Here is a 27,646-nt window from a genome sequence, read left to right as displayed (position 1 = left end):
GAGTGAGCAGAGTGTATTCCAGGTGTGTTACAGACCAGGAGCCAGGACACTGTTTGGCACTAACAGTGTCTGCAGTGATCCACACTGGGGATAAGGTGGAGAAGAGTCTCATGTGGCAGGCCCTGGGCCCAACCTGCCTGGAGACATAGGCGATTCTGAGAGCAGAAGCAGTGATTCCTACAGCAGGACACAATTCAGGAAAACAGCATTCACATAAAAGGTGAAATAGGATTTTGGTGAGTGATGGAAGTCCAAAAGAAAGGATGTTGCTGATTAGGCAGTGCAATGCTCAGGTGCTTCAGCTGATGCTTCTAAGACCTTCTCAAACCACCTGGGTAATGCGAGCTGGCCTCCTGGAATGCATCTTTGATGGTGATTTTCTTGGAAAGTAGAGGAAAGAAGGGAATTTTAGACTTCTGGCCAGGATGCCAGGGCTGCAAAGGTAACCTTTCTGTTGTGGTTGAGGCCAGATAAGACCTGCCTTGAGTTTGGAAGAGCAAAGATGTATGGCAAATCAAGCAGTTTGGGGGATGAGGGGGAGGAGAAGATATTAGGGTTCGGCCAAAGCTTTCCAAAACTGAGGGAAGTTCAGTCAGGTAGAGATGAAAGCTAGCAAGTTCCTGTGCTTATTGGACCTGCTGGTTGAGCTCCACTGCAACCCAAAGCCTGGCCCTGCCCTGTGCTAGAAAGAGCAGGATGCATTTGTAAGGCAGTTGTGAGAGTCTCCTCTCCCCCACCCTCCACCCTCTGTGTTAGCCAGGGGGATCCTGGGGCCTTGCTGTCTGTCTCCACCCTCGGGGACCTGGGGAAGCACTGCTGTGCTTTGGCTGTGGCCTGCCTCTCTTGGGGCTGCTTATTTCTTTTTGAAGAGCTTGCGGAAGGAGCTCCGGAACCCCCCCTTGGGCTCGTGCCGCGGGTTGTGGTCGCTGAAGGATGTTTGCTCATTGTCATCCTTCTGGCAGAACCTGGTGTTGTCTTCTGCATGGAGCTCCTAAAAGGGAAAAGACAATTTAACCAGCATTTGCAACCTCACATTCTTGTTCCCTTCTCTCTCTTTCTATTTCTCTGTCTGCGCTAGGAGGGACCTGGTGGGTGAGGAGGTGCTGACGAGGCTGGGAAGCAACACTGGTACCTCTGCAGAGAGCCTGTTCCTGGCTCTAGGGCTGAGGCAGTGACAGAGGAATAGAAGGATAAGCATTGTTAGAGGGAACTGGAGCCTTTCTTGCTAAGCTTTTTGTTTAGGGGAAGCTCATTAGATCCTTTTGCCAGTGAGAGAGCAAGCCAGCATGGGCAGTTGGAAGAACTTCCCACCCTCTCCTTTCTCCCTTAGACCAGGGAGGCATCAGGCTTTGGTGCAGTGATGAAATGTGAAAAACTCTTCTACAGGCTCTGCTGCTGCATGGTTTTATATCTCTGGGGCAAAAGGCTTCATTAGGACACACACCTTGTGGTAAATGTGCTACTAAAAGAGCTGTCCCTCCTTTGGGAGAGTGCCAAGTTCCTCTCAGCAAGACTCTGGACAAGACCCTTTTCTCCAATGCTGCCCACCACTGCCATGGTGATTTCCTTTGCACTGGGGGGAGAACATGTCCTGCAATTCTGGACAAGCTCCACATCTGCACCCTGCTGTGGGCCATAGTTCTGTGCAGGTGAGTGCCAAAGAGCTCATTGTCCCCTTTCTCTGGGGTGCCTGTGTCCCCATGGCTCTTCCCTCTGCCTCATCTCCCCTGTTCAACCTTCTACCACCTCCTTCACTCACTAGGCTTTTTTTCACTTTTCTTTTGAAGTTTCCTTGCTGCCTTTTCAGTCAGGCTGTTGGAAGCTATCTCCCATCATCATCTGCAACTACAGCCTCATATCTAAGCACCTCAGAGCACCCTTGGCCTCTACTTCCTTGGCTGTGACAGCCCAAAGCTGACTCTGAACAGTCACTGCAAGCTACAGAAACATTGCTCCTGCAGGACCTGGTGTCCCTGAAGGGTTACAGTGCTGCTTGCCATGCCCCATCTGAGGGACATAGTTGTGGGCTCTGACTGTTCTCACACAGAGTTTGCATAGGTCTGTACAATCCAGGCAAAAAATACAGGTGAAACAAAACCTATGGACCAGATCCCTGCTGGCGTAAATGGGCTGAGCTTGGCCAAGTCATGCTGGTTTACACTGGCACGACTTATCCAGCACTTACCCAGCACTCCTCACAGCAGATGGAAAGGCACCTGTTTAACTGGGTGCCAACAACAGCACTAATTTTGAACAGCTTTGTGTAAACTTTGTGACCTGCTCAGAACATTCACCTTGAGGGGGGGAAGCTCAGTGACAGTGGAGACACACAAGAGGCTACCTTGTCTCAAAGGTGTTCTAGCTCAGCCAGCTGTGCACCTCAACCCATGCTTGTCTCTGGGGAAGATGTGTGTGAAAACGAGCAGTTGAGGTCTTGGAATGTGTGGGCTTGAAAGCTGTTTTGGCATGTTCTACTCTAACTGTATCTCACATCTTTCTCCTGCTGCTGCTGCACCACCATGTGCCATTTTTTTTTTTCCTCCTCCTATTTAAGCCTCCTTACTTCCAAAAAGCTCGGTTTTTCACCCGCTCCTCTCTGTGGGGGGAAGTAGCTCCTTTGGGAGCTTCGGGATGAGGCTGAGATCATGTGAGGCTGAACATTCCTGTCCTGCTTCTGCTGCAGACGGCTCCCACTGCTGCTCCGTGTGCTGTAGAGTCTGGTGCTCACGCCCTCTGCGCTGCGCGGCAGCTCCTTCAGGGACCTGCTCAGCTGCTTCCCTTTGCTGTGGAACATCTCACGCTTATAGGTGCTGCTGCTCACGGGAGTGCAGCTCTTAGGCAGTGGCTGCAAGGCATGGTCTGTCCTCTCCGGTTCTGAGGTGAAGTTCACAGGCCTAAGGAAGCAAATATCCAAGCTGGACTCGGAAGAGGCCGGGGAGCAGTTCTCAAAGAGAGCAAGGTTTTGGAAGGTGTCATCTTCATAGGGGCCTGGCATGGTGAAAACCTCCCCAGGGTAGTCAAACTCTTCGTAGCTTGGTGCAAAGTTCCTGGCATCCTGCAGCAGCTCCACGGAGGTTCTGATGGCTCTCTCGGTGTTCCCCACTGCGTCAGCCGGCGGCGCTTCATACTCCATTTCAGGGATGGATTGCAAGGGGGCTGTCAAGGCCTTGAGTTCCTGCTCTGTCAGCTGAGAGGAGGCAAGGATGTTCTCTGGCCTCTCGTGTTTTCTGCTTTCCATCTCCCAGTCAGGGGGCTTTACAGCCTGGATATTCTCCATCACTGTTGGCTGCGGTTTCTTCATCTGCGGCATCAAATGCCTTAGAAATAAAAAACAAAGCAAAACAAAAAAACAGACAGAAGTGGAATACTAAAGGATGACAGAGACAGCATGATAAATTCCCCCCACCTCTCCACTCCCCCAGCCCTCCTTGTGTTGATTTTATGGCCAAAAGGTACTCTCCTGTCTTGGAGAACAGTAACAGGTGTTTCTTATAGAAATGGCCTGGCTGGTTAGGAGGACCAAACTTGGAAAGACAGAACTGCTTATCCAGTAGCTTTGTCTGACTTTTGTATTTTACAGCATGAAATGAATAGAAACTGAGATGAGAAGCCAACTGCTCCATCTCTCTCCTGCTCATCTGCATTTTATATTCTAACTTTTCTTCTTTCTCTGTAATGTAGGAACTGTGCCTCACTTTCCTGTGGTCTGGTTGTCTTTACCCCTTGGGTAAAGTGACTCTGTCCCCAAAATGTGTCAGGAGTACTTGGAGGGCTCCTACCCTCCATGTGTTCCAGCTGAGTCTTCAGCTCAGGATGAATTTGGGGGTGGTGCCAGCTGAGGCTGCCAAGGTGGAGGCCTGGAGCAATCTGTGTGCGAGAGGAGGGAGATTGGCTTGGGCAGTCTGGGGAGAAGGAGGCTAAGGACTGATCTATAACACTGCTAACAGAGGGGGACTGGGAATGATGCAGCCAAACTCTTGTTAGTATCAAATGAGATAAGAAAGAACAATAGCCACAAATTGCTGGCATAAGAATAAAGGTAAGTCTAGAGTGCTTCTCTGATCATCATCTCATTTGGCACCTCTCGGGCTGGAAATGGCCAAAGGGGAACCATATGAGGAGTGGCTGAGGACACTTGGTCTGTTCAGCCTGGAGGAGACTGAGGGGAGACCTCATTGCAGTTTGCAGCTTCCTCATGAGGGACAGCAGAGGGGCAGACATGGATCTCTTCTCTCTGGTGACCAGTGACAGGACCTGAGGGAATGGCTTGGAGTTGTGTCAGGGGAGGTTTAGGTTGGATATTAGGAAAAGTTTCTTCACCCAGGGGGTGGTTGGGCACTGAACAGGCTCCCCAGGGCAGTGGTCACAGCACCAGCCTGACAGAGTTCAAGAGGTGTTTGCACAAAGCTCTCAGGCACACTGTGTGACTCTTGAGGATGGTTCTGTGTAAGGCCATGAGTTGGACTCAATGATTCTTGTCCTTTACAACTCAGAATATTTTGTGATTCTGTGAAGATTTCCAGGTGTTACCAGTAGCCCTGTCTGTCTTAGTCTTGTGTCTTTTGGAACCCATTTTGTACTTGTATCTTGTGATAGCGAATCACATCATTCCATTATGTGCTGTGTGGAAAAGTATTTTTTTTCCCTGCTCTGAGACCTTGGTCCTGTTTCCCAGCTCTTGTAATGTTGACAGTGAATAATGCACAGTGTTATTATGCACACCACTGCCAGGCCTAAACCAATTCATGTCCTTCCTCATGTACTGCCTTAGCAGGCAGCCCTGGCTAGAGCTCTGAAACATCCCCTCCTTGTAAACCACACAGCAGGGGATAGCAGGATGGAGCCAGCGCTCCATCTCTCTTTCCATATACAGGGAGTGGTTTTGGAAATTACAGCCTGTAGCTGCCTGGTGTCACTGGCATGGGGTGGGTGAGGAGAGAATTTTCAGCCTACTTTGAAAGCTGCCCACAAGGACCACAGGCTTACGGGGTGGTTGTGCCGGAGGAAGGTGCTGCTGGGAATGACTGGATGGCCTCTTCAGTGTGGATCCCACTGTCCCGCATTGATGCTGCACTGGGTGTTGGAGAAACCTCCTGGCTTGTGCACTGGGAGGTGAGACCTTTGTACAGCTTCACCAGGGATGACCTGAGGGAGGAGAAATCCATCGTCGGGCTAAGAAATAAGGCAGGGAATGAGCACGAGCATGTAGAATCACAGAAAACAGGACTGGGAGGGACCTTAATATTCCTGTTCACCTCTGCCCACCCCAAGGAAGAGCCTGTTCCACCTATTCTGCTCCAGCCAGCAGGGCATCCTGCTTTTTGTGGTGTTCTTAACACCTCTCCTGATTGCAGTCCCTCCCCAGCAATCTGCTCCAGCCCTTTACCATTCTCCATACTTGGAAGCTTCCCTTGAAATTTGATCTTGTCCTACTCCTCAGGTAAATCATCACAAAGAGCAAAGGCAACCAGATTCTGATTTTTACTAAAAGCCTTGATTTCAGTGAACTGTTCTGAACTGCAACTTGAGAATCTACATTCAGGGTAATTTCTGTCATAGTTCAACTCAAACGGGTTATGGGAGGCTTTTGTTTCTCCTACTTCCTCCCCCAGAAAAATAAAATAACATCATTCTTTTGGAGTCTCAGTCCATAAGGGAAACAGTCCTCACCCTCAGCAGGGGCTGGAGCTGCCAGCACTAAATCCCCATGTGTTTTCCCACTTGGGAGTGACTTTGCCACCAGCTTAAGGAGTCAAATGATTCCATGAAACATGTGGCTGCTTAATTTAGAAGGATTTAGAAGTGATTTTTCTTTTGCTCTCAGAGTTAAGCAGAAGGGCCCACCCCAAATCTGACCTCAGTTTGGAGGGCAAATGCCAATAGTGGTTCTTCTCCAGCATTCAGATGCAAAGGGCTTTGTTTTATTTCAACAGAGCAATGTGCCTGTTGATCTTGCCTGGACCTAAACCCCCTGTTTGCCGGGCTTCCCCCACCCCTCCTTTCCCTGGTGACAGAGAGAATGAGCTGATGTTGTGCTTACTTCTTCAGCTTTTTCCTCTTCTGTATCAGCAGGTCTTCATTGCACTGGAAGAGGAGGCTGTAGTGTGAGATGAAAACGCGGAGGCGCTGCACGCACACCAGCAGCAGGTAATAGTCAGGGTGCTCTTGCTCCGTGAACTTCAGGACATTCTGAGGCACAGAGGAGAGCAGGCTGTTTGGAGGCTGTCCTGACCCTTTCTGGGGAGAAGGCACTATTGGAACCATGGATTAGCGCTCTGGAGTGCTCATGGCAGTGCCCTGGGGGAGCTTTGCTAGGCACCCTGAGTTTCTGAGGGATTTGGATGGGGACTGCCTCCCACTAGCCCAGTGCAAATGCACAAGGAATCACTGTAAATGTAATCACAAGATATGTGGGTGATGCAATGGTTGAGTTTAGCTTAGGGGGAATAAACCAGTGTTTTGATTTTCTAAGGCTTGCTTTCTATATATTTGCCTTGTCTGAAATGTTCCAGTACAATTCAGATAAGCCTTCTGTGAACCAGAACTCCTTTTATCAGCCATCTCTCTGTAGGATAGGTTGTTGGGCCCTAGGAGCCCTCTCAGATGTGTCCCATCCCATCTCTGGCCTCCTGTTTTCCCAGAGAAGCAGACAGCAGAGCCTTTGGCTTCCCAGGGGACAAAAGCTGTTTCTGTCAGGCCAACTGGAGAAACTGGCAAGTATAAGTAAGCCTCATGTGAAAAAGATGAAACTTAACCTATTGTTAGCTGGCTTTCCCTTTAAAAGTTTTGTTGGTTTTTTTTTCTTCAAAGAACCCACTGGGTTTGTCAGGACCCTGTACCTGTACAGGCCCAAATACCAGCTCTGAGTTAAAAGTCATCTGATGTGATTAGAGTTCAAAGCACAGTTTCCATCCTGGGGCCCTACCTGTAGATGAATAAGGTATTCAGGGATTCGCTGGACTATATGAAAGAACAGAATGTAGAGATCAGACTTGATTTCTTCTTCTACCTGAAATAGAGAAAGTGACTTAAGAGTCTTTTCCACCCATAAAACACATCTCCTTCTCGATGGTTCTGTGGTTTAATGAGTAGTTGTGCTGTAAGGAGTTACAACAGTCACAGGGGCACACGAGGCATTTAGGTTGGGAATTATCTACTAGAGACACTCAGCCTAATAAAGAAGGGGGGCACGTTGAAAGTGCACTAGTTAAGTTTCAGTGAAATCCCAAGAAGACACTGTTGCTCAGAATGAAGTTCTTAGTTTAGGCTCAAATTAATCGAACAAAATGAGATTGACTTCTAAATTAAAATATATTGGAAGCAAGCAAATGGGGTTAGGTTACTGCACTTTAAACTACCTTTATATTTAACTTTCTAAGTTTAAACCAAGAATCCAGACCCAAATAGATGAAGCTGAAAGTGAAGACTCTTTTCTCTATAAAGGACTCAATCCCTCTGTTTGGATGAGTCCTCCATTTTCCAGGAGACAGTTCCTGGAGAAGGTCTGGATAGCACCTGCATGGGCAAGCTTTTGGGAGGTTTAATCTGAGACATTGTTTCATGGCACAGCAGAAAAGCTGCTTTGATTTCAGACAGTGAGGAAGGTGTTAAAGCTGCCTTTTGTAGGTGCCAGTCAGCCACGGCAACCTCCAGGAAACAGGACAAGTGGATTGGCAGGAGAGTCCTATCATGGGCAGGCATAACAGGAGAGATCCAGGCTTGCATGTTGCCATTATGTGCTGGGAAGCAGGCAGGAAGTTTACCTCCTTCAGGATCACCACGTGGATCAGAGAGATGCATTCTGGCAGGTCCCTCAGGTAAGCAACGTAGTAGTCCAGAAAATTATTCTTACAAAAGAGAAGAACACACAAACTTAATTGAGATTTTTGGTCACAGAGCCAACCAAACTGTTAATTCCCCACCATCACTGCTGGAAGGTCACCAATGCAGCAGAGCTGCTGTTTCATTCCTTCAGGGCTTGGAACTTTTCAGGAAAGTCTGTTTTACAAAATGTGTTCAGCTGTTGAGCACAGTGTATAAAGCTTTACTGCAGGTGCAGAGGGGTAGAGAGGCTCTTCTTATCTAAGATTCTTAAAATTTATAAAGTATCAGATGAGTTTTTACACATCCCTGCTGCTCACCAGGGCAACAGAAGTGAATGCAAGAAATCATGTGGGCCTGTGCCTGCCCACCTGCTTGTCAGAACTCTGAGCAAGGTGTACTGGGGCGCAGGGGAGCATCAGAACCCCTCTTTTTTCACACCCTCACTGGAAATACAGCCATTCAAGCTGTCAAGGCTCACCTGTGGCTCCTGCAAGCAGGTCTGGGTCTCATGTAGTTTATGGAGCTGTGCTATGGGGCTGCTTGCCCATAGGTGGGTCTGAACAACAGAGGGGCTGCCATGGCCCAGGACTGTGCTCCAAGGGGGTTTCTGAAAGGCCTTGCCCTTCAGACCACAGCTGCACAACACAGCCCCTCTGTTTAAGGTGTCTTGGTCCACCTGCACCTCAATAAAATGTAATGAAACATGACAGAAGATTCTGGAGAGGTCTTTAACATACCTCATCATTTGTCAGCTTCAGGAAGATGTCTCCTAGGATCCCTTGTCGTGGCCAGCTCAGGACTCTCTCCTGGAGAGCGTGCAGTAAATCCACGTGCTGCTGCACCAGGAACCGCAAAGAGTTGGGGAAAAAGCTGATGGGAGACCAAATCAGACTGGTTACACAGAGTAAAACCTCATCCCTAATAAGTGAAATCTGCTGAGGTGGGCATTCCTGAGTGCTCAGCACAGCCTTGCACATGTAATATTGACTGCACTATTATTGCTACAATAGCACAGGTGTTACTGACTCCTGTAGCTGGTGCCCTGGCTGCATTGAGGGATCCTGTTTTGGCTGCTGTGTACACACAAATACCCTCTCCAGCTGGCCATTAATAAAGGGTTTTGAAAGCTCCTTAGGCTTTCCTTGCAATGCATTGAGTAGCTGACCAGAATTAGCAGCACTAAAAAGCCCCAGGCAATGCTGCAGTGGCTGATGATGCAGGACCATGGCCCTGAGCCATCCCACTGAGAGCTTGGAGGAGAGCTCCACAGCTTTCTGTGTTGTCCCATTTGTCAGGCCCTTTCACAAGACAACCCACTGATGCAGAGCTGGTCAAAATGTGCTACTGCTTTTCTGCCACTTCATGTTGATTTCACCCAGAATCAGAAAGAAGATTGTGGACAAGATGCAAGAGACAGGCAGGAATGTCTTTAATGACTGCAAAAACCTCCCAGTGCCTCCAGTTTTCAACTAGAAATAAACTAAGTGTTCAAAGATTTCTGTGTGGATGTAAGAAAAGTTTATAAGGTGATAATGCAGAAGTAATATTGACTGAAGCAAACTCTCCAAAAGACAGAGAGCACATTACATCAAATACCTTCTCTCTTTGGTGCTTCTTTTCACATCTGGCCCTTGCAGTGTGGCCTTGATCTTCAGGATGAGGGAAAGGTTGATGACATACTTCCTTTCTGACTCCAGCAGCTCCAAGGCGATGTTCTGCCTTTTGGCTTCCAGAAGATAAGGGTTAAGTTTAAAAATAAGAAAATACTGACCTCAAGGACAGCTGCATGTTAGACTGGTGAGGGGATCATGAAAGGAGAAACTTGTTTAAAAATTATATCAATGCCTCATCTTTTTCTGTCTTCTTTACTGAAAATGTAAAACTTCACCCTGATGCTACAGCATGCCCCAGTCATGACCAGTGCCTCAGTTTGCTAAGAAAGCTCCAAAGCAGATGTATTTCCCCGTATGAATATAAAATTTTTCTAAGAATAACAAAACAAGCAATCAAAGGCAAAACAACTCATATTAGGGTTTCCCATCCTGAAGAAACCCTGCAAAATAAGCAGTTGTATTTTTCACCCACTTAAGCACCTACTCTGCTGCAATCCCATCAGTACTCTGAACCTGACAAGTCTTGGAAAGAAGGGCTGTCCTGGGTACAGAGTAGTTCTGTCAGTCACACAGCCCAACAGATACTCCAGAGGTCTTGGAGTGTGAGACCCTGAGAGATTACCCCCAGCAACAGAAACTGGCCTGTGTGTCTCCCTTCATGGATGCTGGTCACCAGCCAGCTCACACCAGCTTTGAGCCTCCCTAGCCAGAGTTTTCTACTCCTTACCAGCCAAAGAGGGTTCACATATTATGTTGTCTGCTGAGCTGTATCTGCTTTGGCCCATATCTTTCCCTCTCTCTGGTTGCTCTTTGGAAATGTATTCATCTCCCCAGTCCTTGGTGTCCTTGGGCTGCTTCCATACTGTTGATGGCAGATGCATTTTCGACTGTCCCTCTGTTGCCAGGGAAGGCTTGAGGCTGTCATCTGTCTCTATGGCTGCTCCTGCAATGACAGACAGCTCTATGGACTCTGACATCTCAGCATCTCTCGGACAGGTTATGCTGCAACAAGCAGCTAAGCTGTGTTCCCATCCACTTGAAGCACTAGAAGGTGAATTTGGAGCATTCTTTGTGCTTCACAAGGGCTGTAGTCTTGTAGAATTAATTAACAAAGGAAGTGCAGTTGGTAAGTTCTTCAGCAGAACAAGGTTTGCACTCTTCCAGCGTTTATTTCCAAGCCAAATAAGGTCGAAAATTAGACAGATGTTAGAGAAGCAGAAACACCTTCTTTTCCCAAGTGGGAAAAGTGGTGCTCTCACTATTCTTTGTCACATCAAGAAGCTTCAATTCTTCCTTTCTGCAAAAGCACATTCTATCTAAGAAAGCAACAGCAGAAAGGCTTTCTCTGCCAAGTCCTTCACAGTAACCACCACAGACACTTCAGGGACACAGGTCTGCCCTCATATCTCAACTGCAAGTAGGAAAGTGGAGGTACAGGGCAGAGTGAAAGACATCCCTGTGAAATGCCTTCCCTGAAAGCATTTCTTCAGAGCAGTAAAGCAAGCAATCTAATTGAATCATTGTCCTGCTGTCTTTTGATGCTTGATATTTTATTACCTGGGCCTGCTATGACTTTCACACCTCCTTCTCCCATGGGCATGATCCTGGTGTCAGACACTGTTGAAGAACAAAGGGAACTTCAGCAACAGAAGGCAACTGTAGAGCTTGCTTCTTCCTGCCAAGCCCTGTCAGTAGGGTAAAATCCTCCAGTCTTTCAGTTTTGCTATGAAAACACCCCTGTTGGACTCTCCTGTAAGGAGGATCTTTTCTGCTGGGCTCTTGTCGCAGGTCTGTGTTTCAGTAGCCCCTGCAGAGAGATAATGTGGGGTCCCTGCTGTGCTCAGTGCTGTGTGACTGCAGAGGAATGTGAGCAGTCTTGGCTGCTCCTGGCATGTAGGTGCAGGTTGGTAGACAGTACTCCACCAGAACAAAGAGGATGGAGACCTGACACAGAGACAGGGCTGATATTTTGAGTAGAAAGGAACTTACTGAAGAGGAATGAGACTGGAAAGAAAGGAGCAGTGGGAGAAGTGGGTGAGAAAGGTGGTTGTGTAGGAGGGGTGTGAGGGAGAGGGCTGACATGCCACCTCAGAGCATAGGGCAGAGAAGGGCCACAACTGTTAGGAGGTTCTGAGCAAAAGAGAGTAGAAAACAGCACATGGTTTTCATCTAATCTCTGCCTTTGCTGACATTTTAAATGAATATGTTTTTATTATCTTCCTATCTGAACAGCAAGAGAGTGACCCAGCTTAGACCTCCAGACTTAATTATTATATAATGAAAGGCTCTGATCCATCTCCTTTTCTTTGATTCCAACTTCCAAGTGTTTGGCAGTTGACAGTGTTTTCTTCATCAAAGTGTGATCCTCCTTCCTGTGCCCTGCTCCCTCACACAGAAACAAAACCAGGATTTTTATCAAGAGCCCCCATTTGGTTCTGTATCAGTGCCACTGGCACTACAGGAATGAAGATCCAGCCTGTATCCCTCTCCTTGGAGGAGGCAAGAAATGGCTGTTGAGGCAGTGTTTGCAAAGCAAATACTTCCTGAACCCAGGTTACCCCAGTGATCTTTTTCTGTTTTTTTTTTTTTTTTTTTTTTTTTTTTCCTGAGGAAGGCACTGCATTTGCCTATTCTGTTTCCTACCTTTTTCATAAGTCATGTTGTGTAAAAGACTTGTAAAATCTTCATTGATCAGCACAGGTTCTGGGAGGTTGATGGAACGAAACGGGCTGCCCTGGAGAGGTGTTGGCACTGTCTGTGACCCATGGTCATCCTTCTGTGCTCTCCTGTACAAACACAAAGAATGAGGTGCTTGGAAAGTCTGAATGCTACAGGTAAAGCTCCTACACTACATTTGTGGCCTACACTGTCAGAAATAGGACAACTCTAGCAGAGACCAGGAAAGGAGCTGGCTTTGATGGAATTGGCAGTTCATGAACAATGTTCTGGAAATAACTTCCACTGGCTACAGGAGAAGGTTATTTCAGATCTATTATTTTGCAGAGCATATTTCATCTAATTAAATAGCTTAATTAGCTGAGGGGCTAGCCTAGATTTGCAAAGTGTTTGCATCAAGGCAGCTGTATAGACTCATGATCAAAACTCTCTTTTCAGAAGGGGGCTAATTAGGACCAAGCTGGACAAGTGTCTGCTTCATCACAGCATCAGTGTGAGAACATTCTCTGACTGCTCAGAGGTGAAAAGGCTGGTGACAGGAAAGCAGGGCAGGACTGCACCATCAGGAGCCCATTGAGTCCTGCAAGCTTGGAAGGGGAAATTGCAGTGCTGTTGTCTGAATGGTGGAGGCTTCTGACTTTCAACAGCCCCAGCATGTCTTTAGTGGGTCCCTGTTCCACCAGGCCCTGGTTCTCCAAGGAGCTGACGGGAGCTGTTTTGCTGTTGGAATCACAGTGAGGTGTTAGCATTTTTCTTTTGTCTTTGCTCTGTGAGGTGTGTGTCTAGGAGTCTGGGATGAACTGTAGCATTTCTGGTCATAAACAGGGTTGATACACACATCCAGCCAGGAAAAAAATTAAGAAATTATGCTATACAGAAAGGAACAAAATGGACACCACTGCTAATTAGCGTTTTCAGGACCCTGGAGTTTGGGTCCTTACTTAGCTTTCATTTTCCGTGATTCCCGCCGCTTCTCTTGCTGCAGCTGCTCAATTTTCTGTTGCATTTCCTCCTGCTTGGCACTGATTTCTTCAATCATTGACTTTGCATCGCTGAGCTCCTCCTGAGAAACAGGCAAAAGCACAGCATTCCCAGGGTGCCCATCAGCCCTACGTGGCACAGCTCTGAGTGCTGGCTGGTGTGCACAGAAGGTGCTGCAGGGTGCTCTGGGGAGTGGCTCTGTGATTAGACACTGTTCCTTTGCAAGGCCAGCATGTGTGACACATGCTGTGCACAACATGGCACAGTGTGGCGATCCTTAATTCTACAGGCCACTCACCCAAGCCAGTGTGGTGCCACATGATCAAGGCACTGGTGGGAGATGAGACTCATCCACCACCAGCTGAAAGCACTGGGAAGACTCCTGCCCTTAATGGCATTTGGAGGTGGGCCTTAGGGAGCACATTTCCCTCTGCAGTTTTGCAGCATGTGTATTCACACGTTGCACCTGCTTCAGATCCCAGTGTGAGCACTCACATGTATAAGCTTTTGCCTATCAGGCCATGGATCTGCCCTTTTAGCCTGGTTTTCTAAGGAAATGAGGCCCTCCATATCCTCCCTGTCCATCCTCCCTCAAGCAGTTTCAGCCAAGCCTTACTCAGACGTAGAGCTCTGATGCATGAAGTTCCTGCAGGTTCCATGAACGTGAGCAGCAGGATTGAGGAAAAATACTCAAGAGTTTCATGTAAATCAAAGGATTTCCCCCAAGTAAGGAGGTGACTTCACTGGGATCTCAGTGTTTGAATAGCCAACATGGGCATAAGGCAGAGGGAGAGCAGCCTTTGCCCCTCCTGTTGCTTGCATAATTCTTTGTATCTGCATTTTAAATCCCCTTTTCTCCCCATTATGACAATGTCCTGGGTAGCCCTGTGTCTGGTTGCTCTGAAACCTCTCCCATATGCCCTTGCCCTTTTTGTTGTCTTCCTTGCTCATCTGGCACTGAGGGCTCCTTTTGCCTGGTGCCATCTGTCTCCTTGTCACAGGGTTAGTAATGGGCCTTTTCAGTAGGCAGCCCTCTTTACCTTCACAAGATTTTATTGACTCAGCAAACCCCCCTGGGAAAATTTGCAATAAAAACTATAAAAGAGTTCCTCTGCCTGCCTCGCCATCCAGTTTCTGCATGGAGACGCTGGTCTAAAGTGTACATCAAGCCTTCTTGCTAGGCTGTCTCTCCAGCCCTTTGTCTTTATCCTCTTGGGCCAGATCAAACCAGGCTGTACTTCCTCCCAGCCATGTGGAAATGCGACTTCAAAAGGCTTTAGGGTTTTGTGTTAATTTGCTGCTCCCCAGTGGCTTTGGTTCCTGCAGGAAATGCAGAAGACCTGACCCAGGGAGAGGTGTGGGACAGTAGCCCAGCAGTAGCCTGTGAGCAGGCCATAAACCCATGGCATGTGCAGCCCAGAGCAAGGACTGCTTTGTGCCCAGCTAAATCTTAGCACTGCCTCATGGCTAGTCAAGAAGGCTAAATAGGCCAGAGTGTGGGATACTTGTGAGTTGGAGCAGTGAGGGGAGACCCAAAGCCAAAGGAAGTACCCCAGGTGTATCCTAAACAATTGCTCACTTATTTTCTTTGCAAACAGGGAGCACTGATGGAGCAGGGGCAGGGGAATGCTTCCCTCTGCCAGCCAAACTCATGTGGAATGCATGCAGTTCCCCACAGGTCACACTCCTACCTTGAACGTGTTGAGGGAATTCTTCATCTCAGCCACCTTCTCTTCCATGGCACAGCGGCAGCTCTTGACCTTCTCTTCCAGGGCATACTCTCCATGCTGGATGCGTGACAGCTCCTGCATTGCTTCTGTGAAACCTGCCTTCAGCTCAGAGGCCAATGCCTGCAACTACAGCAACCACAAACAGCTGGGTTCAGTCCCTCCTCCCAGGCTCAGGTGTTTGTGTCCCCGAGAGTCACAAAGGCTGGGTGTAACCCATCCTGTAAGGTGCTGTCCTCTTTCTCCTCCTCCTTTCATGGCTGGGAAACATGGGGAGAGGTTTGGCCCCTGCTGCAGCCTCAGTACAGAGTAGGAGGTGTTTGTCTTGGGCAATCAATGTGCCCTTTTTTCAGAACTTGTTTTAAAAACTTTTTTGAGTTTTTCCAGGCTCCCTGGCAGTTTGCAGCCTGTCAGCCTGTAGTAGGAGAGGACAGCCTGAAACATGCCAAGAAGGTTTGCAATAACAGCAGCCAGATTATTAATCTCCAAAGCAGCTGAGCAATCAAGAACGTGTCTGGTTTTGAGCAAGTCCTCCTCCCACATGTGCTCGTGGGGCTGGTACTCTCCCCACACAGGTCTAAACCCTCGCTCTCCAAGGGCTGTGGAGAAGCTCTGTCCTTTGCCACAGGCCCTTTCCATGGAAGGAGGCAGCTCTAACTTGTGCTGGGGGGGGAACAGGAGGTTTTCCCCTGGCATACAGTGACACTGTGCCCACTCTCTCTGTTTTCTGTCCCTAGAGGCCCTGGTGCTCACCACCTAAGCTGGAGGCAGCCAGTGATAGCTGGGTGAAGCAGGAGATGGACTGGGGCAAGCCAGGCTGGCAGAGCAAGCAGACAAGGCAGGTGTGGAGGTGGGCAGTGAGGGGGATCAGCAGCTGGCACAGAGCTAAGCAGGGAATTCCCTCTTGGGAGCAGCTCGGGCTGGTGAGCCTGACTCTGCCCCAGTGCTGTGAGCGAGGCTCGTGCTGCCTGCACAAAGCCCACAGTGAGGTCGCGGCCCAAGGCGCTTCGGCACAGAGGTTTTTACCTTTACAACAGAAATGCGGCCTAACATCTGGTTATAAACTGAGTCCAAAACGGGAGCACTGCTGGTAAGCGGAGAGCCACCCCGGGAACTCAGGCGCTTGAGTCCTGCAAATGGAGCAGAGATGGCTTCCGATACCTCGGGGCAATGGCACGCACCAGCCTCCTCTGGTCAAGGCTGGCAGTGTCTTTCCAGAGGATGTCTGCCTGCCATCCCCAGCACTCACCCCACAGCCCCCACTCTGAGCTGCCTGGACACACATTTCCGGAGTGCCTGGGTAGGAGGAGCAGGACTGACAGGAACCACAGGCACTGGGACAGTGCAGAGGGAAGCAGGAGGCTGAGGACATCTTCCTCCATGAGGATGAAGCCCTGAGTCCCCAAGCCAGCTGGAGTTCCAGACTCCTTGGATGAACACTTTCCCCTACCCCTCCTGGCCACAGTGTCATCCTGTGACCTGTGAATGTAGCCTGAAGGGTTAGAGGGGCTGCTTAGGGCAGACAATGACCACACTGCTTCTGATATCTCAGCCCAGATGGTCATGGCATCATCAGACATCCTAACGTTTGTGCCTGGAGAAGGGGGAGGGAGGGTTATAAAGTACTGTGACTGTGCAAAATGTTAATATTCCCATCCTTGCTCGCAGGTGCTTGACAGACTTTCCCCCCTGAGCTGACATGGCCAAGGCACAGTCTGTCTGCCAGCCTGCATCAGGGCTGGGCATCACACACTGCCCTCCAAGTGATAAGGGTTCATTTGCAAGATCTGTCCCTTCCAACTGGAATATCTATTCCATTCTAACCTATGCTATCCATTTTAGAGATCTGCTTCAGGATGGAGATATCACAGCCCCAAGTCTTGCTAGCAGTGGAGCAGTCCTGGAGCTGGCCCTGGAGATAACATGGTCTGGGGAGAATAGCTGAGAATGAAATGGTTCTGCCCACAAGCCTGGTCATCTCCTTCTCAGATGCTTCCAGAAAGGGGGTAAACTACTCAGATCCTTTGAAGGGTATAGGGATGGGAATCATTGCTGATCTTGAGGTTTCAGAGTAAGAAAAGCTGCAAAGCATCAGCAAAAGTGGACCACTGCAGAAAGTTTGCTGTCCATGAGCAGGTCAGGGTTAGCATAGAGGGGAAATACATTCTTGTTGCATTGGATGCAGAGTTGATCCAAAATCAAGTGAAGTGGTACAGGAACAGCACATTATCTTTAAACTCTTGCCAAGCATGGTGTAGCTATGGATTTTAGTTTGAGCTCATTTCTAAAAGCAAGCTGTAGAAAACCATCCTTTAAATCCCATAAGCTGTTAAAACAGATGGAAGCCATTGAGGTATCAGGCCCTGCCCATGTCTTGGCCAAGTGACAGGGCTCTGTCTCCACAGGGATGGCCTATGCCTACAGGACCAGAGAGGTACTTCACAGGTTTGTGACCCTCTGGAAAGTCAAGCCAACTCTGTGTTTCTAAAGTTTCTAAGTGCAACACATACCAAAAAAGACAGATTGTGTAATACAGCAACAATTAAACCGTAATGTGTTGCCCTGGCTCACTTATTCATGGGACTAAAGATGAAATTTAACATTTAAGTTGTGGAATTTAAGAAAAAATAACTTAAATTGAACTAATGCCTAGAGGATAAATGAATCTGCACAGTCACAGGGAGTCCTTCAAACCTGTCCAACAACTGTTCAAAAAAAGCATTTAGGCATCTAAATAGTTTAGTACCAGGTACAGATTTCAGCACCCATCTGGCTTTGGACTGTGGCCCTCAAACCTGACAAAGCAGAGCAGTGAGGCATCCAGTGCCATGTGTCTGTAGGTATATCTTTCTTGGGCCCCATGCCTCCTATTTCACCTGCTGCCCTGATGTTTTTCAGCTCTGTGTGGAAAAATCATGCTGTTCACAAAGGGTGCACAGGACTGATGCTGCTTCCTGGAGCCAAGGAAGCAAAACTGCAGAGTGTCCCCCCTCTCTCTTGGTGGGTGCCAGCAATTTGAGACATTAGTAAAAGATAACAACAGTCCTTGCAGCCTAAAGATTTGTTCAGGCTTTGAGGCAGCCCAGGGAGGCTGGTTCTGCACAGCAGATGGGGATGGTTTATGGAAGGAAGGAGTGGGATGGAAAGAGGGCAGCAGAGCCTTGGTGAGCTGGGTCACTATCCTGGCTGCCACTGAAAGGATAAGAAGGAGCCCTGCCTTCTCTGAGTAGCTGTGTCCCCACAGGTTCCCCCAGCACTGGCCAGGCTGTCCAGGGCCCTGTCTCCACAGGGATGGCCATTTGCATCTGCACCCGTGGCAGCTGCCTCAGTCCTACACTAGAACAGGACCTTTTGTCTGGGACCTTGAGCTGGAGCCTGTCAAACGCAGTAGAAAACAGGCTCATGATAAAGAAATACTGCATAGAACAATTCTGCTATTATAAATATATCCTTGAAAAGAGCAGAACCTTCTGTGGCCATGAAGGAGTACTGTCTGTGGTGCTTCCCCAGCTTATCTACTGTCCATCACTGCACATCTTTTGGGGCTGCTCTGAAGAAGTAAATAGACACTGTGTCTCTCAAAGGAGGGCTGCCTGAGGACACTGTTTGAAACCAATCTGGCACAAAGTCCAGTGTTTGACACAAGCCCTGGATCTGATTTCTCTGAGTTGCATGATGCATGCTTTTACCAGGAAACAACTAATTTTTAGAACAGCTACTAACTCCTGTGCTTAAGGGCAGCACTCCTACAGCCAAGCATTAGGAAGGCTTGCAGTGCCTCACAGCAGGAAAGCAGCAGAGCTGCAGTCATTTACAGTGGTAAAGAAGCTGGTCCTAGGAGTATATCCAGCATATATATTCCTAGGCAAGGATGGTAGGCATACAGTCAGAGCAGCAGAGAAAGTACAGAAGAGAAGGATGACTTAAAGGGAGCTGCAAGTACCCATTAGCCCTTGTTCCACATCTCTGCAGTCCCTTTTGGTAACTGCATCATCCACAGGGCCTTTGCTGAAGCAGAAGGGAGGAGCCAGCTGGTGACTGACATGTAAGGACTCATGAAGGTACCCATGTGTGAGCTGGAAAACAACATGTGTGCTTGGTGTTTCCAGCACACAGTCCATGTGCACGCTGGATGCACTGTGCTGGACCCCTGGAGCTGTCTGGATGGGAAAAGAGGATGAGATGACAGAAGTGCTGGGTAGGTCATGGAAAGCAGTGCCTTCTCCACTTGCCATGGTGCACTTGCAAGCAATTATTGACATTAGTGTTGCAATGGTGACAAGGGAGGTCTCAAATAGTCTGGATTTCCACTTCAGGGGTATGTTTCCTCTCTCAGATTACAGTTCCATATTGAACCAGACCAGGGATTAAAGTGCTTAAAACTCTGTCACATTTCCTGCAGACTGGAAATGAGTAGGAAACATCACTGTGGAAAGGCTGAAACTGCATCCTACAGGACAGATATTCCTTGGGCTGTGGTCATAGACAATCTTACTGCATCTGTGGTGTCCAATAGCAGCAAAAATGTTAGCCCAAAGACAAGGCAGAGAGTTCAGGAGGAACTGATCACCAGGGTTTCTAGCTGGGAGGCCAGACAAAGACATGCAGAAAGACTCAACACTCTGGCTGCTCTGGATTAACAGGCAAGAGCACTCCATGGTCTGAGGAGCTGGGAGGCTGCCAGGATAACCCAAAGCCCCACAGAAGGCTTGGGCCCCAGCTGCATAAGACACCCCTGCCCCATGTCAGTCAACAGATCGTTGCTCCTGGGACAGTTCATCAGGTTTGCTGAAAGCTCATCAAAGCTCAGTCATGAAATCTCCCCCAGCCCAGTGAATTGACATTCTCTAGTTGGTGCTAATGATGTCAGTTGCTTAATTAGCTGAGCTCACAAATCACCTGTCTAAATACAACTGGTTGTGAGCAGAGAAATTTTACTGAAAGGTTTTTTAAGATGAGGCCCAAGATGTATGGTATTTATTCATGCAGTGTGCACATTTTGGTTGCCATGTTTCTTGTAAATGCCTACATTTTTCCTTCAACTTAATTTAGCTTTTAACTACTGTTTATATATTAGTAACTCTTTAAACTCTTGGAGTTATTTAGGGCATTTTGCTCATCTTTACCTGGGAAATCTGTGTTGCAGGGGTACTCACAGGCACACTTTCAGTCCCTCCTGTGGGAATAAAGAACTTCAGTCAATTAAAATGACTTATAATGGCTGCTATTAATAACTGGAACAGTTTGAACAGGGTTTGAAGTCCCTCTTGAGGAACAAATCAGTTTTAAAGGACTCAAGTCTCACTTTAGGAGGTCTGAACACCATATTGTTTGTAAAAGAAACTACAATTATAAAATAGGAATGACTCACCTAAATTCAGATGTTAAATTCACCTTATTTGCTGTCCTTGTCTGGCCAGAGTTGATCCATGCAAGGAAGTAAGAAAGCCTGTATGTGCAATTAGGACTAAATTGTTCCCTGTGAAGTGTAGTTCTGTGTACCAGCCTTAGGTAACACTTTTTTTGTCCTAAAGCATTACTGATCTGTTCTCTGCTGAAAGAGTCAATTTTGTCCTCTACTATATCTGTACATATTTCTATTACCTCCACAAAAGGCAAAATACCTTATCTGTATATTTTAAGTTTTATCTTGTCAAAATACAATCCAAGCAGTAATGATGTCTTTTCTAACCTCCCAAAATTACACCTTTTCATTGGTTTTGTCCTCCCTGGGGATTTGTGGTATGGTGATCCCAGCTGATCTTAACATTGCAGCTTAACATTGCTGAAACAGACTTAGCTGATGGAGGAGATTATATCTATTTTGCAGAAGTGTTTTGGACACTGCAGAGACATTATCTTTAAGCATTAATCCTAGAATCATGGAATCATTTCAGTTGGAAAGGACCTTTTTAAGGCCATGTAGTCCAAATGTCTTGTGCAGAAACCTTCAGTTGTCCAACAGAAATCACCTCTGGCTGTGCTCCATTTGAGGCAATTGCAGTCCAATGGCCTTGGTGTTATTCCCTCCATCAGGCTCCCTGGCTGGATCTCACTCCCAGAAAACACCATGCTACTCTGTTCCTCATTCCCCTTGGGAATGCCACTTCAGGAGATGGATTTCCTCTTGCCTCCAAGGATTTGCCTCACTCATCTCTGCTGTTAAGTCACAGACACTACCAGTAACCCCATGCCCAACTCCAAGGGAAGCCAAGCTCCTTCTTTCCATGCTGGCTACAGGTGCTTGGTGCTTTTCCAACCTGGGCCTTTAAGACCAGGGAAATGCAGTTCTGCAGAGGCTGGAAAAGTATGCAGGGAGGACTGCACAGTCAGCCAGTGGAAAGTTGAAGCCTGGAAGTCAGAGGTATACAAGGCATAGCTCCATTCTGATTTTCTTTACCCCTGAGGGGGAATGTGGGTTACCAGCAAGGACACCTATGAAATGGCCCTGTTCTGGTCTCTAGGATTTGTCCTGATTCAGAGGAACTTCCCCCATGAATTGCAGAGCAAATTCCCCCATGAATTGCAGAAGGGAGAGGCAGAGAGGCTGTGTGCTCCTCTCTGCCCATGTGCCACTTCCTGCCTGTGCTAGTGGCTCTCTCAGCTGTGGGATTGAGTAGCTGGGTCAGACACTGAGCCTCTGGGGAATATCCTCTCATGCTCCCTCCTAGGGAAAGCAATAAGCAGCAGGCTGACTGGGAGAAGAGACTGTGACTGCAAACTGCCAGCTGTTTGGGGTCAGAACTCATCAGCCAGCCTGCACCAAGTCCCACATTTCAATTTTTAAACTACAGGTTGTTTTCATCTTCAGCTTTGGCCTTTCTGGTTCTTTTTTTCCCAGATTTTCTCTGCAACCACTTGAATTAGGAACTGACCTTTGGCCAGAAGTTTCTCCTGATGCCTGGAGCTGGGGCTGTGTGTACAGTGACTCTCCTGAATCATGGAAACTGAGGCCCATGCAAGGTCTGTTGGGCTCTTGCTGGGGGATAGTAAGGACTGACTCAAAGAGAGCAAGAGGACAAGTTTCTGAATTAATAGTACAACACAAGCCAGGTGCTGGGAGGACAAAGAGAAGCTGTTTTTACAACATGGGTGGGTGTATTGAGTGCAGAGCTCTGTGAAGGACTGGAGGTGTCAGGTGGAAGCATAGCACAGCAAAGAAGAGCCTCCTCAAATTTTCTTTGGGTGTCTTGCAATCTGATACATAACACAGAGGGCCTGAGCCATGTCCTGCAGAGATCTGTAGGGATCTTTCATGTGGATTTGATTGTGCATCAGTCTGTAATGTCCTTGGATTTACTAAAAGTGAGGAACTGCTCCTGAGTGAGACCGGAATTGGAGAGAGGATCACTGCTGCTGTGACTTTACTGCCTCCTTTGCCATGAGCACTCTCTGAATGTACCCAGTCAAAACCCAGATCATTTCTGTAAAGTCACTGCAAAGAGCTGAAGCAGAGGAGGCTCCTCACAGTCTCACTGTGGGAAACAAGGGACTTTGTGCATCTCCCAGTTTCTGCAGTGAACATCTGCAGCCCATGAGGGCATAACAATTAATTGGAAAAAATCCCTGAGATAATTTCCTTTTCAGCCTGCTGTAGTGTAAGGGCCTAGGTACATAGACCTAATTTCATCAAATTAGAATAATCTTAATAATAATAGAGAAATTAACTTTTCTGATAACTGTGCCATGCATAGTGGCACCACCAAGCACCTTTTAAGAGGGAAAGAGGTGGTCCAGCCTCTCTCCTGAGCTGACAGCTGAGGACACTCCTAGAGCTGCTCCCCCTGCTCACAGTTCCAAGAGTTCCTCACCATATGGACACAGTGCCTCTGAGGTGGCAAGGCAAAGCACAATGCAAGGGCTTTGGAGTGGAAAGCAAGTACCACATTCCTCTGAAAGAAGTCAGTAACCACTAAAACCCTGGATTTGAGCTTTTCAGACTTTCTAGAATGCAGCCAACCTTAGCAAGGACTGATTGCATGCAAGCAATGTGGCCTGGATACATCTTGGTGCTTGCAAGATTGGGAATGGTGCAGATATTTGTGTTGTGGCACCGATAAGAACAAGAACCCCTCTCTACAAAGTACATGGGGGAGAGAAGCAGATCCTCATCACAGCACCCTCATGTAAAACACAGCTTTGGACAGCCAGAAGTCTCTCTACATCCTAAGGCAGAAATGGGGCATGAGGCAAGAAAAGGAATGACTTCCCACATTGGACATTACATATGCCACAGGAGTATTTCCAGAGAGTAGAGGGAGATGGTTCTAAAATAAATAAAAATGCCAACCCCCAGATATTTCTAAGAACTGAAAGTACTGAACATTTGCCCACAGCTGCCATGGTTGAGAGGTACTCTCAGGGCCTGGCTGGTGGCCAGCAGACAGCTCCTATGAGAGCATGTTTCTCTCTTGCTGCCTTTCATTCTAGCAAGAAGTGAAATAAGAGGATGCTTTACCTTCGTGTTTGTTTGTGTCCATGGCTGCTATGGGGTGTGCGTCCTCGCAGGGACTGCTGTCCTCACTCGGGAGGGCTCTGGCTGGTCACTGGGAACATCCCATAGCTTAGAGCTGCCCACATCTGAGCCCTGGGCTGGGTCAGCTGATCTGAACCCTGAGTGCAGAAAGATGCAGAAAGGGTTTATTGAGCAGAGCTGCTCAAAGTTCAGACAACAGAGAAAGGAGGAGGGATTTGAGAGAGAATGAAGCATCCTAAAGATCTGTTTGGGTTCACAGCGCCTCCACAGAGTGGATGCTGGTACAAACACTTCCCTCCTAGCCCAAAGCCATTTGTGCTTCCATGGAAAGGTGACTAAAAGGTTCTATGAAGTCCCACAGAGACTGTTTTCTCAGCAAGATACTTCCAGTATGAACACAGAATCAAAATATGCTCTAGTTTGAACAGCACATGAACACCTTGCACGGGTGTTCTGCATCCAAGGTCAGCTTTTTGCTAGGCAACCAGTCACCCAAAATCTGCTTGAGACCTGTGTTTGGGCCACAGAAGTACTGCCTTCAGAATGCTGCTGCACAGTTCTGCCAGCACTTTAGGAGGCACTTGTCCTGCTGTACCTGCTCTCTCTGTCCACAGCCTCCCTGACTGGGAGGCACAGGAGTGCTGCAAGGCACCTCGATGTGCAGAGGTGTGGCCTCTGTGGGAACCAGGGACAACAGGGCATGATGCTGTGCCCAAGCCAATCCCATGGTAAAAAAAAACATTCTTTTTTGGTATTCAGTATTCCAGAGAATGACAAGACTGCGAGTTGTTTTTAATGTAGCTAAATCTCTCTAGAAGTTTTGAGGACAAGGTATTTAAGTGTGTGTCTCTGAGCAAAACAGACTTATAAATTCAACTTCACTAGCAAAGTTGTTAAAACTTTGCTCCCAATTTAAATTAGTCAGCACCATAGAAAATTCCTGAGACTGGGCTGTTGAACTAGGACCAGTGTGCTTAATAGAGAACTGTTAAGTTCTGTTAAATTAAAAATTCAGAAACTGTTAGTTTAAAATTCAGAATTGCTTTTGCAATGCTGGGGGAAGAGGAACAAGTTGGAAAGACAAAACAGATATGTAAGAAACATGAATGTCCTCTGTTTTTGCTGAAAACAAAGAAATCAGCATTTTGCTGGAAATTAATTGATCTTATTTTTGCATATTTTTGCCTATTCTATTAAGGACATGTTTAAGCACAGTCTGTGTCCTCTGCAGAGCTCAAGAGTGAGTCTTTGAAACTGGGACACCGGGGATGCCACCATCCCCTCCTGCTCCAGGCAAACCAGGAGTTTTGCTATCTGACTGCAATGCAAATTAGGTTGACCTTGGTTAAGTGGGTCCAGAAAATCTTATCTATTTTACCAGAGTAACTGTGTGTCCTCTATCTGCAGCCTGCAATTTCCTGAGTTACCCCTTGGTTCTTTGTTATGTTAAATAATTGCATTAACATTGGCTACTTCCAGGATTTAGTTCCACTGCTGTACTTGGTGAATATGTAACATTGCCTTTCTCTCCCTGGTTCTACTGAATTGCTGAATATAAGAAGCAAAACTAACCATCCTTCCTCATCACTGGAACAGAACATGAGCCTTGCCCTGGTTTGCAGTGAAGGTTTGTCCTCTGTTCCCCCAGCTGTGGGCGGGGAAGCTGTTAAGATTGTCCTCACCAGGGACCAGGATTTCAGGGAACCTGAGCTGGCTGAACAGTGTCTGGCTTGTGCCTAAAGGGTGCAAAAATGGGTTGGAGAATAAGATTGGTACTTGGCCCTAAGACCCTGGATGGGGGCTCCTTGGTCAAACCATGCCTCTGCTGGCAGTGGGCAAGTGCTAAACTCACAACAGAAGGTGAGCAGGAGCCCTTGTATGGCTCTAGTTCAGCTCCTGCTCAAATCAAGAGTAATGTCAAACTTCCTCAGGACTCAGTCCAGCTCCAGTCTGGATAGTTCCCACACTGGAATCCTCACAGCCTCTCTGGGCCCTCCAGTACCCTGAAGAAGAATATTTTTCCTTACATCCAGTCAGGGTTTCCCTTAGCTGCAGCTTGTACCCAGTGTCTTTCACTTCACCCAGTGCCTTACACTGCACCTCAGGGAAGATTCTGGACTCAATCTTTTCCAGCCCCCTTGAGGCAGTTAAAAGCTGGAGAGGATCCCCCCCTTCATGTTTTTGTCTCAATCCTGAGCAAGTCCCTCCCTGTATACACAGACATGATTCCCTGTGCACATCAGCAGCAAGTGCAAGCCCTCCATGAAGCTCCTTTCCTAAACCACTACCAGGCCTCCACCTGTGGCAAATCCAAGGTTTGTCTGACATGCCAGCCAGCACAGGGTAGTTCCCTCATCAGCAAGGAGATGTTATTGCTCCTCTGCAAGCTCCCCACTGGCCAGGCTCAGTACCCAGTCACAGGGAGCCATTCCCAGGTTGTCTTGGCCTCCCATTCAAGCCCAGGTCCCCTGCCTTAGGGACAAGAAATGGCAAAGACATGCTTGTTTCTTCAGAGCTGAGCACTAAAACTCATTTACACTCCTGCAGTTCTCATCTAGTCAGAATAATATCTCCAGAGCAAAGCCCAGAAAATAATTTGAAGGTGTTAAAGCCACCAGATTCCTCCATCATGGCAAAAAGATGTATTTTCCCCTTTTGTTTCTATCTCCCCTCCAGCATCCAAATCTTCTGGAACCAAAGAACTTCTGCTGTTTGTGATTGCCATGCTGCTGGCCACTGGTGGCCAGCAAAGATCCCTGCCCTGGTGCCTTGCACAAGCAGCTGGCACTGCAGCCCCTCCTGCCCAGCACAGCAGCCAGCCTGTTAATAAGAGCCTGAGCCAGCACCCACTTCCCATCAGATCCCTGAGGGAAACGGGAGGGATGGATGGATGGATGGATGGATGGATGGATGGATGGATGGATGGATGGATGGATGGATGGATGGATGGATGGATGGATGAGGTCCCAGTGAGTTGTGCCCTTGAGGCAGCACAGGAGTGGGGTTCCTGCACAAGCCATGCACAGTGCAGAGAGGGGAGGCAGCTCCTGCAGCCTGAACTGCAACTGTGTGACCGTGCTCCCCCTCCCAGCGCTCCCCCCACATGGAATGGCACAGCTGGGGGAGACAATCAGCTGTGCAGAGGATCACGGATCAAAAGGACTGAGGGATACACCAAGCTTCAGCATGCAAGCAGGCAGGGTTCAGTAAAGCATCCACAGCCTAGCTTGGAGCAGAACTGTTACTGTTCATCTGGCTTCCTGCCTCATTCTGCTTCTGAAATCATGACATGGGTAACAGTGCAGGAATCCATGTGCACTTTTGCTGCTTCAGTTATTAAGCATCCACAGTTTTCCTAAATAAATGCTTGGGATCTTCCTGGTGGGTGTCTCAGTGCTGCTGGCTGATCTTGCTGGCTGTTTTAAATATCCCACTTGGAGAACAACCCCCAGTCCTCTAAAGAGAACAAAAAATCAGTTATTTACTCTCATCACTCTTGCACTTTGTGTCCAACTAACTCTAATGCAGTTGTCATCCAAATAAGTCAATTCAGCATGACACTTCAATTTAGCTTGTAAATGGTGAGAGAAAAAAAAAAAAAAGCCTTTTTAACTATTTTAGAAACCTCACTATAAATGCAGCCTAACAAGATTGTCCAGCACACTAAGAAGCTAGATCTCCATTCAGAATCTTAGAAGAAATCAGCTAAAAATAACTGTGGACACTGAAGATGCAAAACACTTTAAATATCATTTTATGTGCTGCACACACAATATAATTAGTTATGGCTCTAGCTTTATCCATAACATGAAAATGGCATCATTAACCCCACTCTTCATCCCAAGCCAAGTACATTTTAAACTTACCCCAGGCTAGTTGAAGATCCTTCAGCACTGCTGGTTGCTAGAGCTGGGAATTAGCACTGTGCAAGAAAGGAGAGAGAGAGAGAGGAGAGCAATGGTGGGTTGACGTTTCCCAGGATGGGACTGTCACATGCTAATCACTGATTTGAAATGCAAGCATAACAAAAACCTTCTAATTATATAATCTTCGGGTCACATCCTCATGTGCCCATGCAAAAACCAGGACTGTGCACTTGGAGGAAGGCGATGCAGAATTTCTGACTTTTTAATTAGCATAGCACAGGGCTGGGGAGGGAGGGAGGGAGGGAGGGAGGGAGGGAGGGAGGGAGGGCAAGGAGCCCTGGGAAGTGACAGCAGTGGGGCCATGTGGGGCTGTGCGCTGGCTGCTGTGGCTGTGCTGCTTTGCCAGGCCCAGAGGACCTTAAGAAGCTCCTGTGGCATCCAAAAAAGACAGCCTCCAGTTGGGGACAGGGAAACGGGACCAGC

General features: G+C 47.8%; 1 protein-coding gene across 1 annotated transcript; it reads right to left on the bottom strand.

Moving 5' to 3' along the window:
- Positions 1 to 712: 712 nt before the first annotated feature.
- Positions 713 to 27,223, bottom strand: ARHGEF33 (Rho guanine nucleotide exchange factor 33). Its single transcript, XM_036379408.1, has 16 exons — positions 27,164 to 27,223; positions 23,280 to 23,434; positions 19,948 to 19,997; positions 14,786 to 14,950; positions 13,055 to 13,176; positions 12,081 to 12,223; positions 10,995 to 11,054; positions 10,165 to 10,380; positions 9,421 to 9,550; positions 8,562 to 8,694; positions 7,764 to 7,847; positions 6,926 to 7,009; positions 6,041 to 6,189; positions 4,987 to 5,145; positions 2,564 to 3,317; positions 713 to 991 (listed from the first exon to the last, which is right to left on the bottom strand). The coding sequence occupies exons 2-16, from the start codon at positions 23,299 to 23,301 to the stop codon at positions 854 to 856; spliced, it is 2,409 nt and encodes an 802-aa protein (XP_036235301.1). The 5' UTR covers positions 23,302 to 23,434; positions 27,164 to 27,223; the 3' UTR covers positions 713 to 853.
- Positions 27,224 to 27,646: the final 423 nt, after the last annotated feature.

The sequence above is a fragment of the Molothrus ater genome, chromosome 3, assembly GCF_012460135.2.
Source record: "Molothrus ater isolate BHLD 08-10-18 breed brown headed cowbird chromosome 3, BPBGC_Mater_1.1, whole genome shotgun sequence".
NCBI lineage: Eukaryota > Metazoa > Chordata > Aves > Passeriformes > Icteridae > Molothrus > Molothrus ater.
The sequence above is the reverse complement of the archived record's forward strand: the minus strand, read 5'-3'. Positions and strand labels throughout refer to the sequence as shown.

What these genes read in the sequence shown, in the direction of transcription:
- ARHGEF33 (XM_036379408.1), bottom strand. Translation starts at nt 23,301, where the DNA reads ATGGACACAAACAAACACGAAG. An exon ending in AAGAGGAAAAAGCTGAAGAA is followed by an intron (nt 5,146 to 6,040) that starts GTAAGCACAACA and finishes CTCCTCCCTCAG; the next exon opens with GTCATCCCTGGTGAAGCTGT. An exon ending in TCCTCCGGCACAACCACCCC is followed by an intron (nt 3,318 to 4,986) that starts GTAAGCCTGTGG and finishes TTTATTTCTAAG; the next exon opens with GCATTTGATGCCGCAGATGA.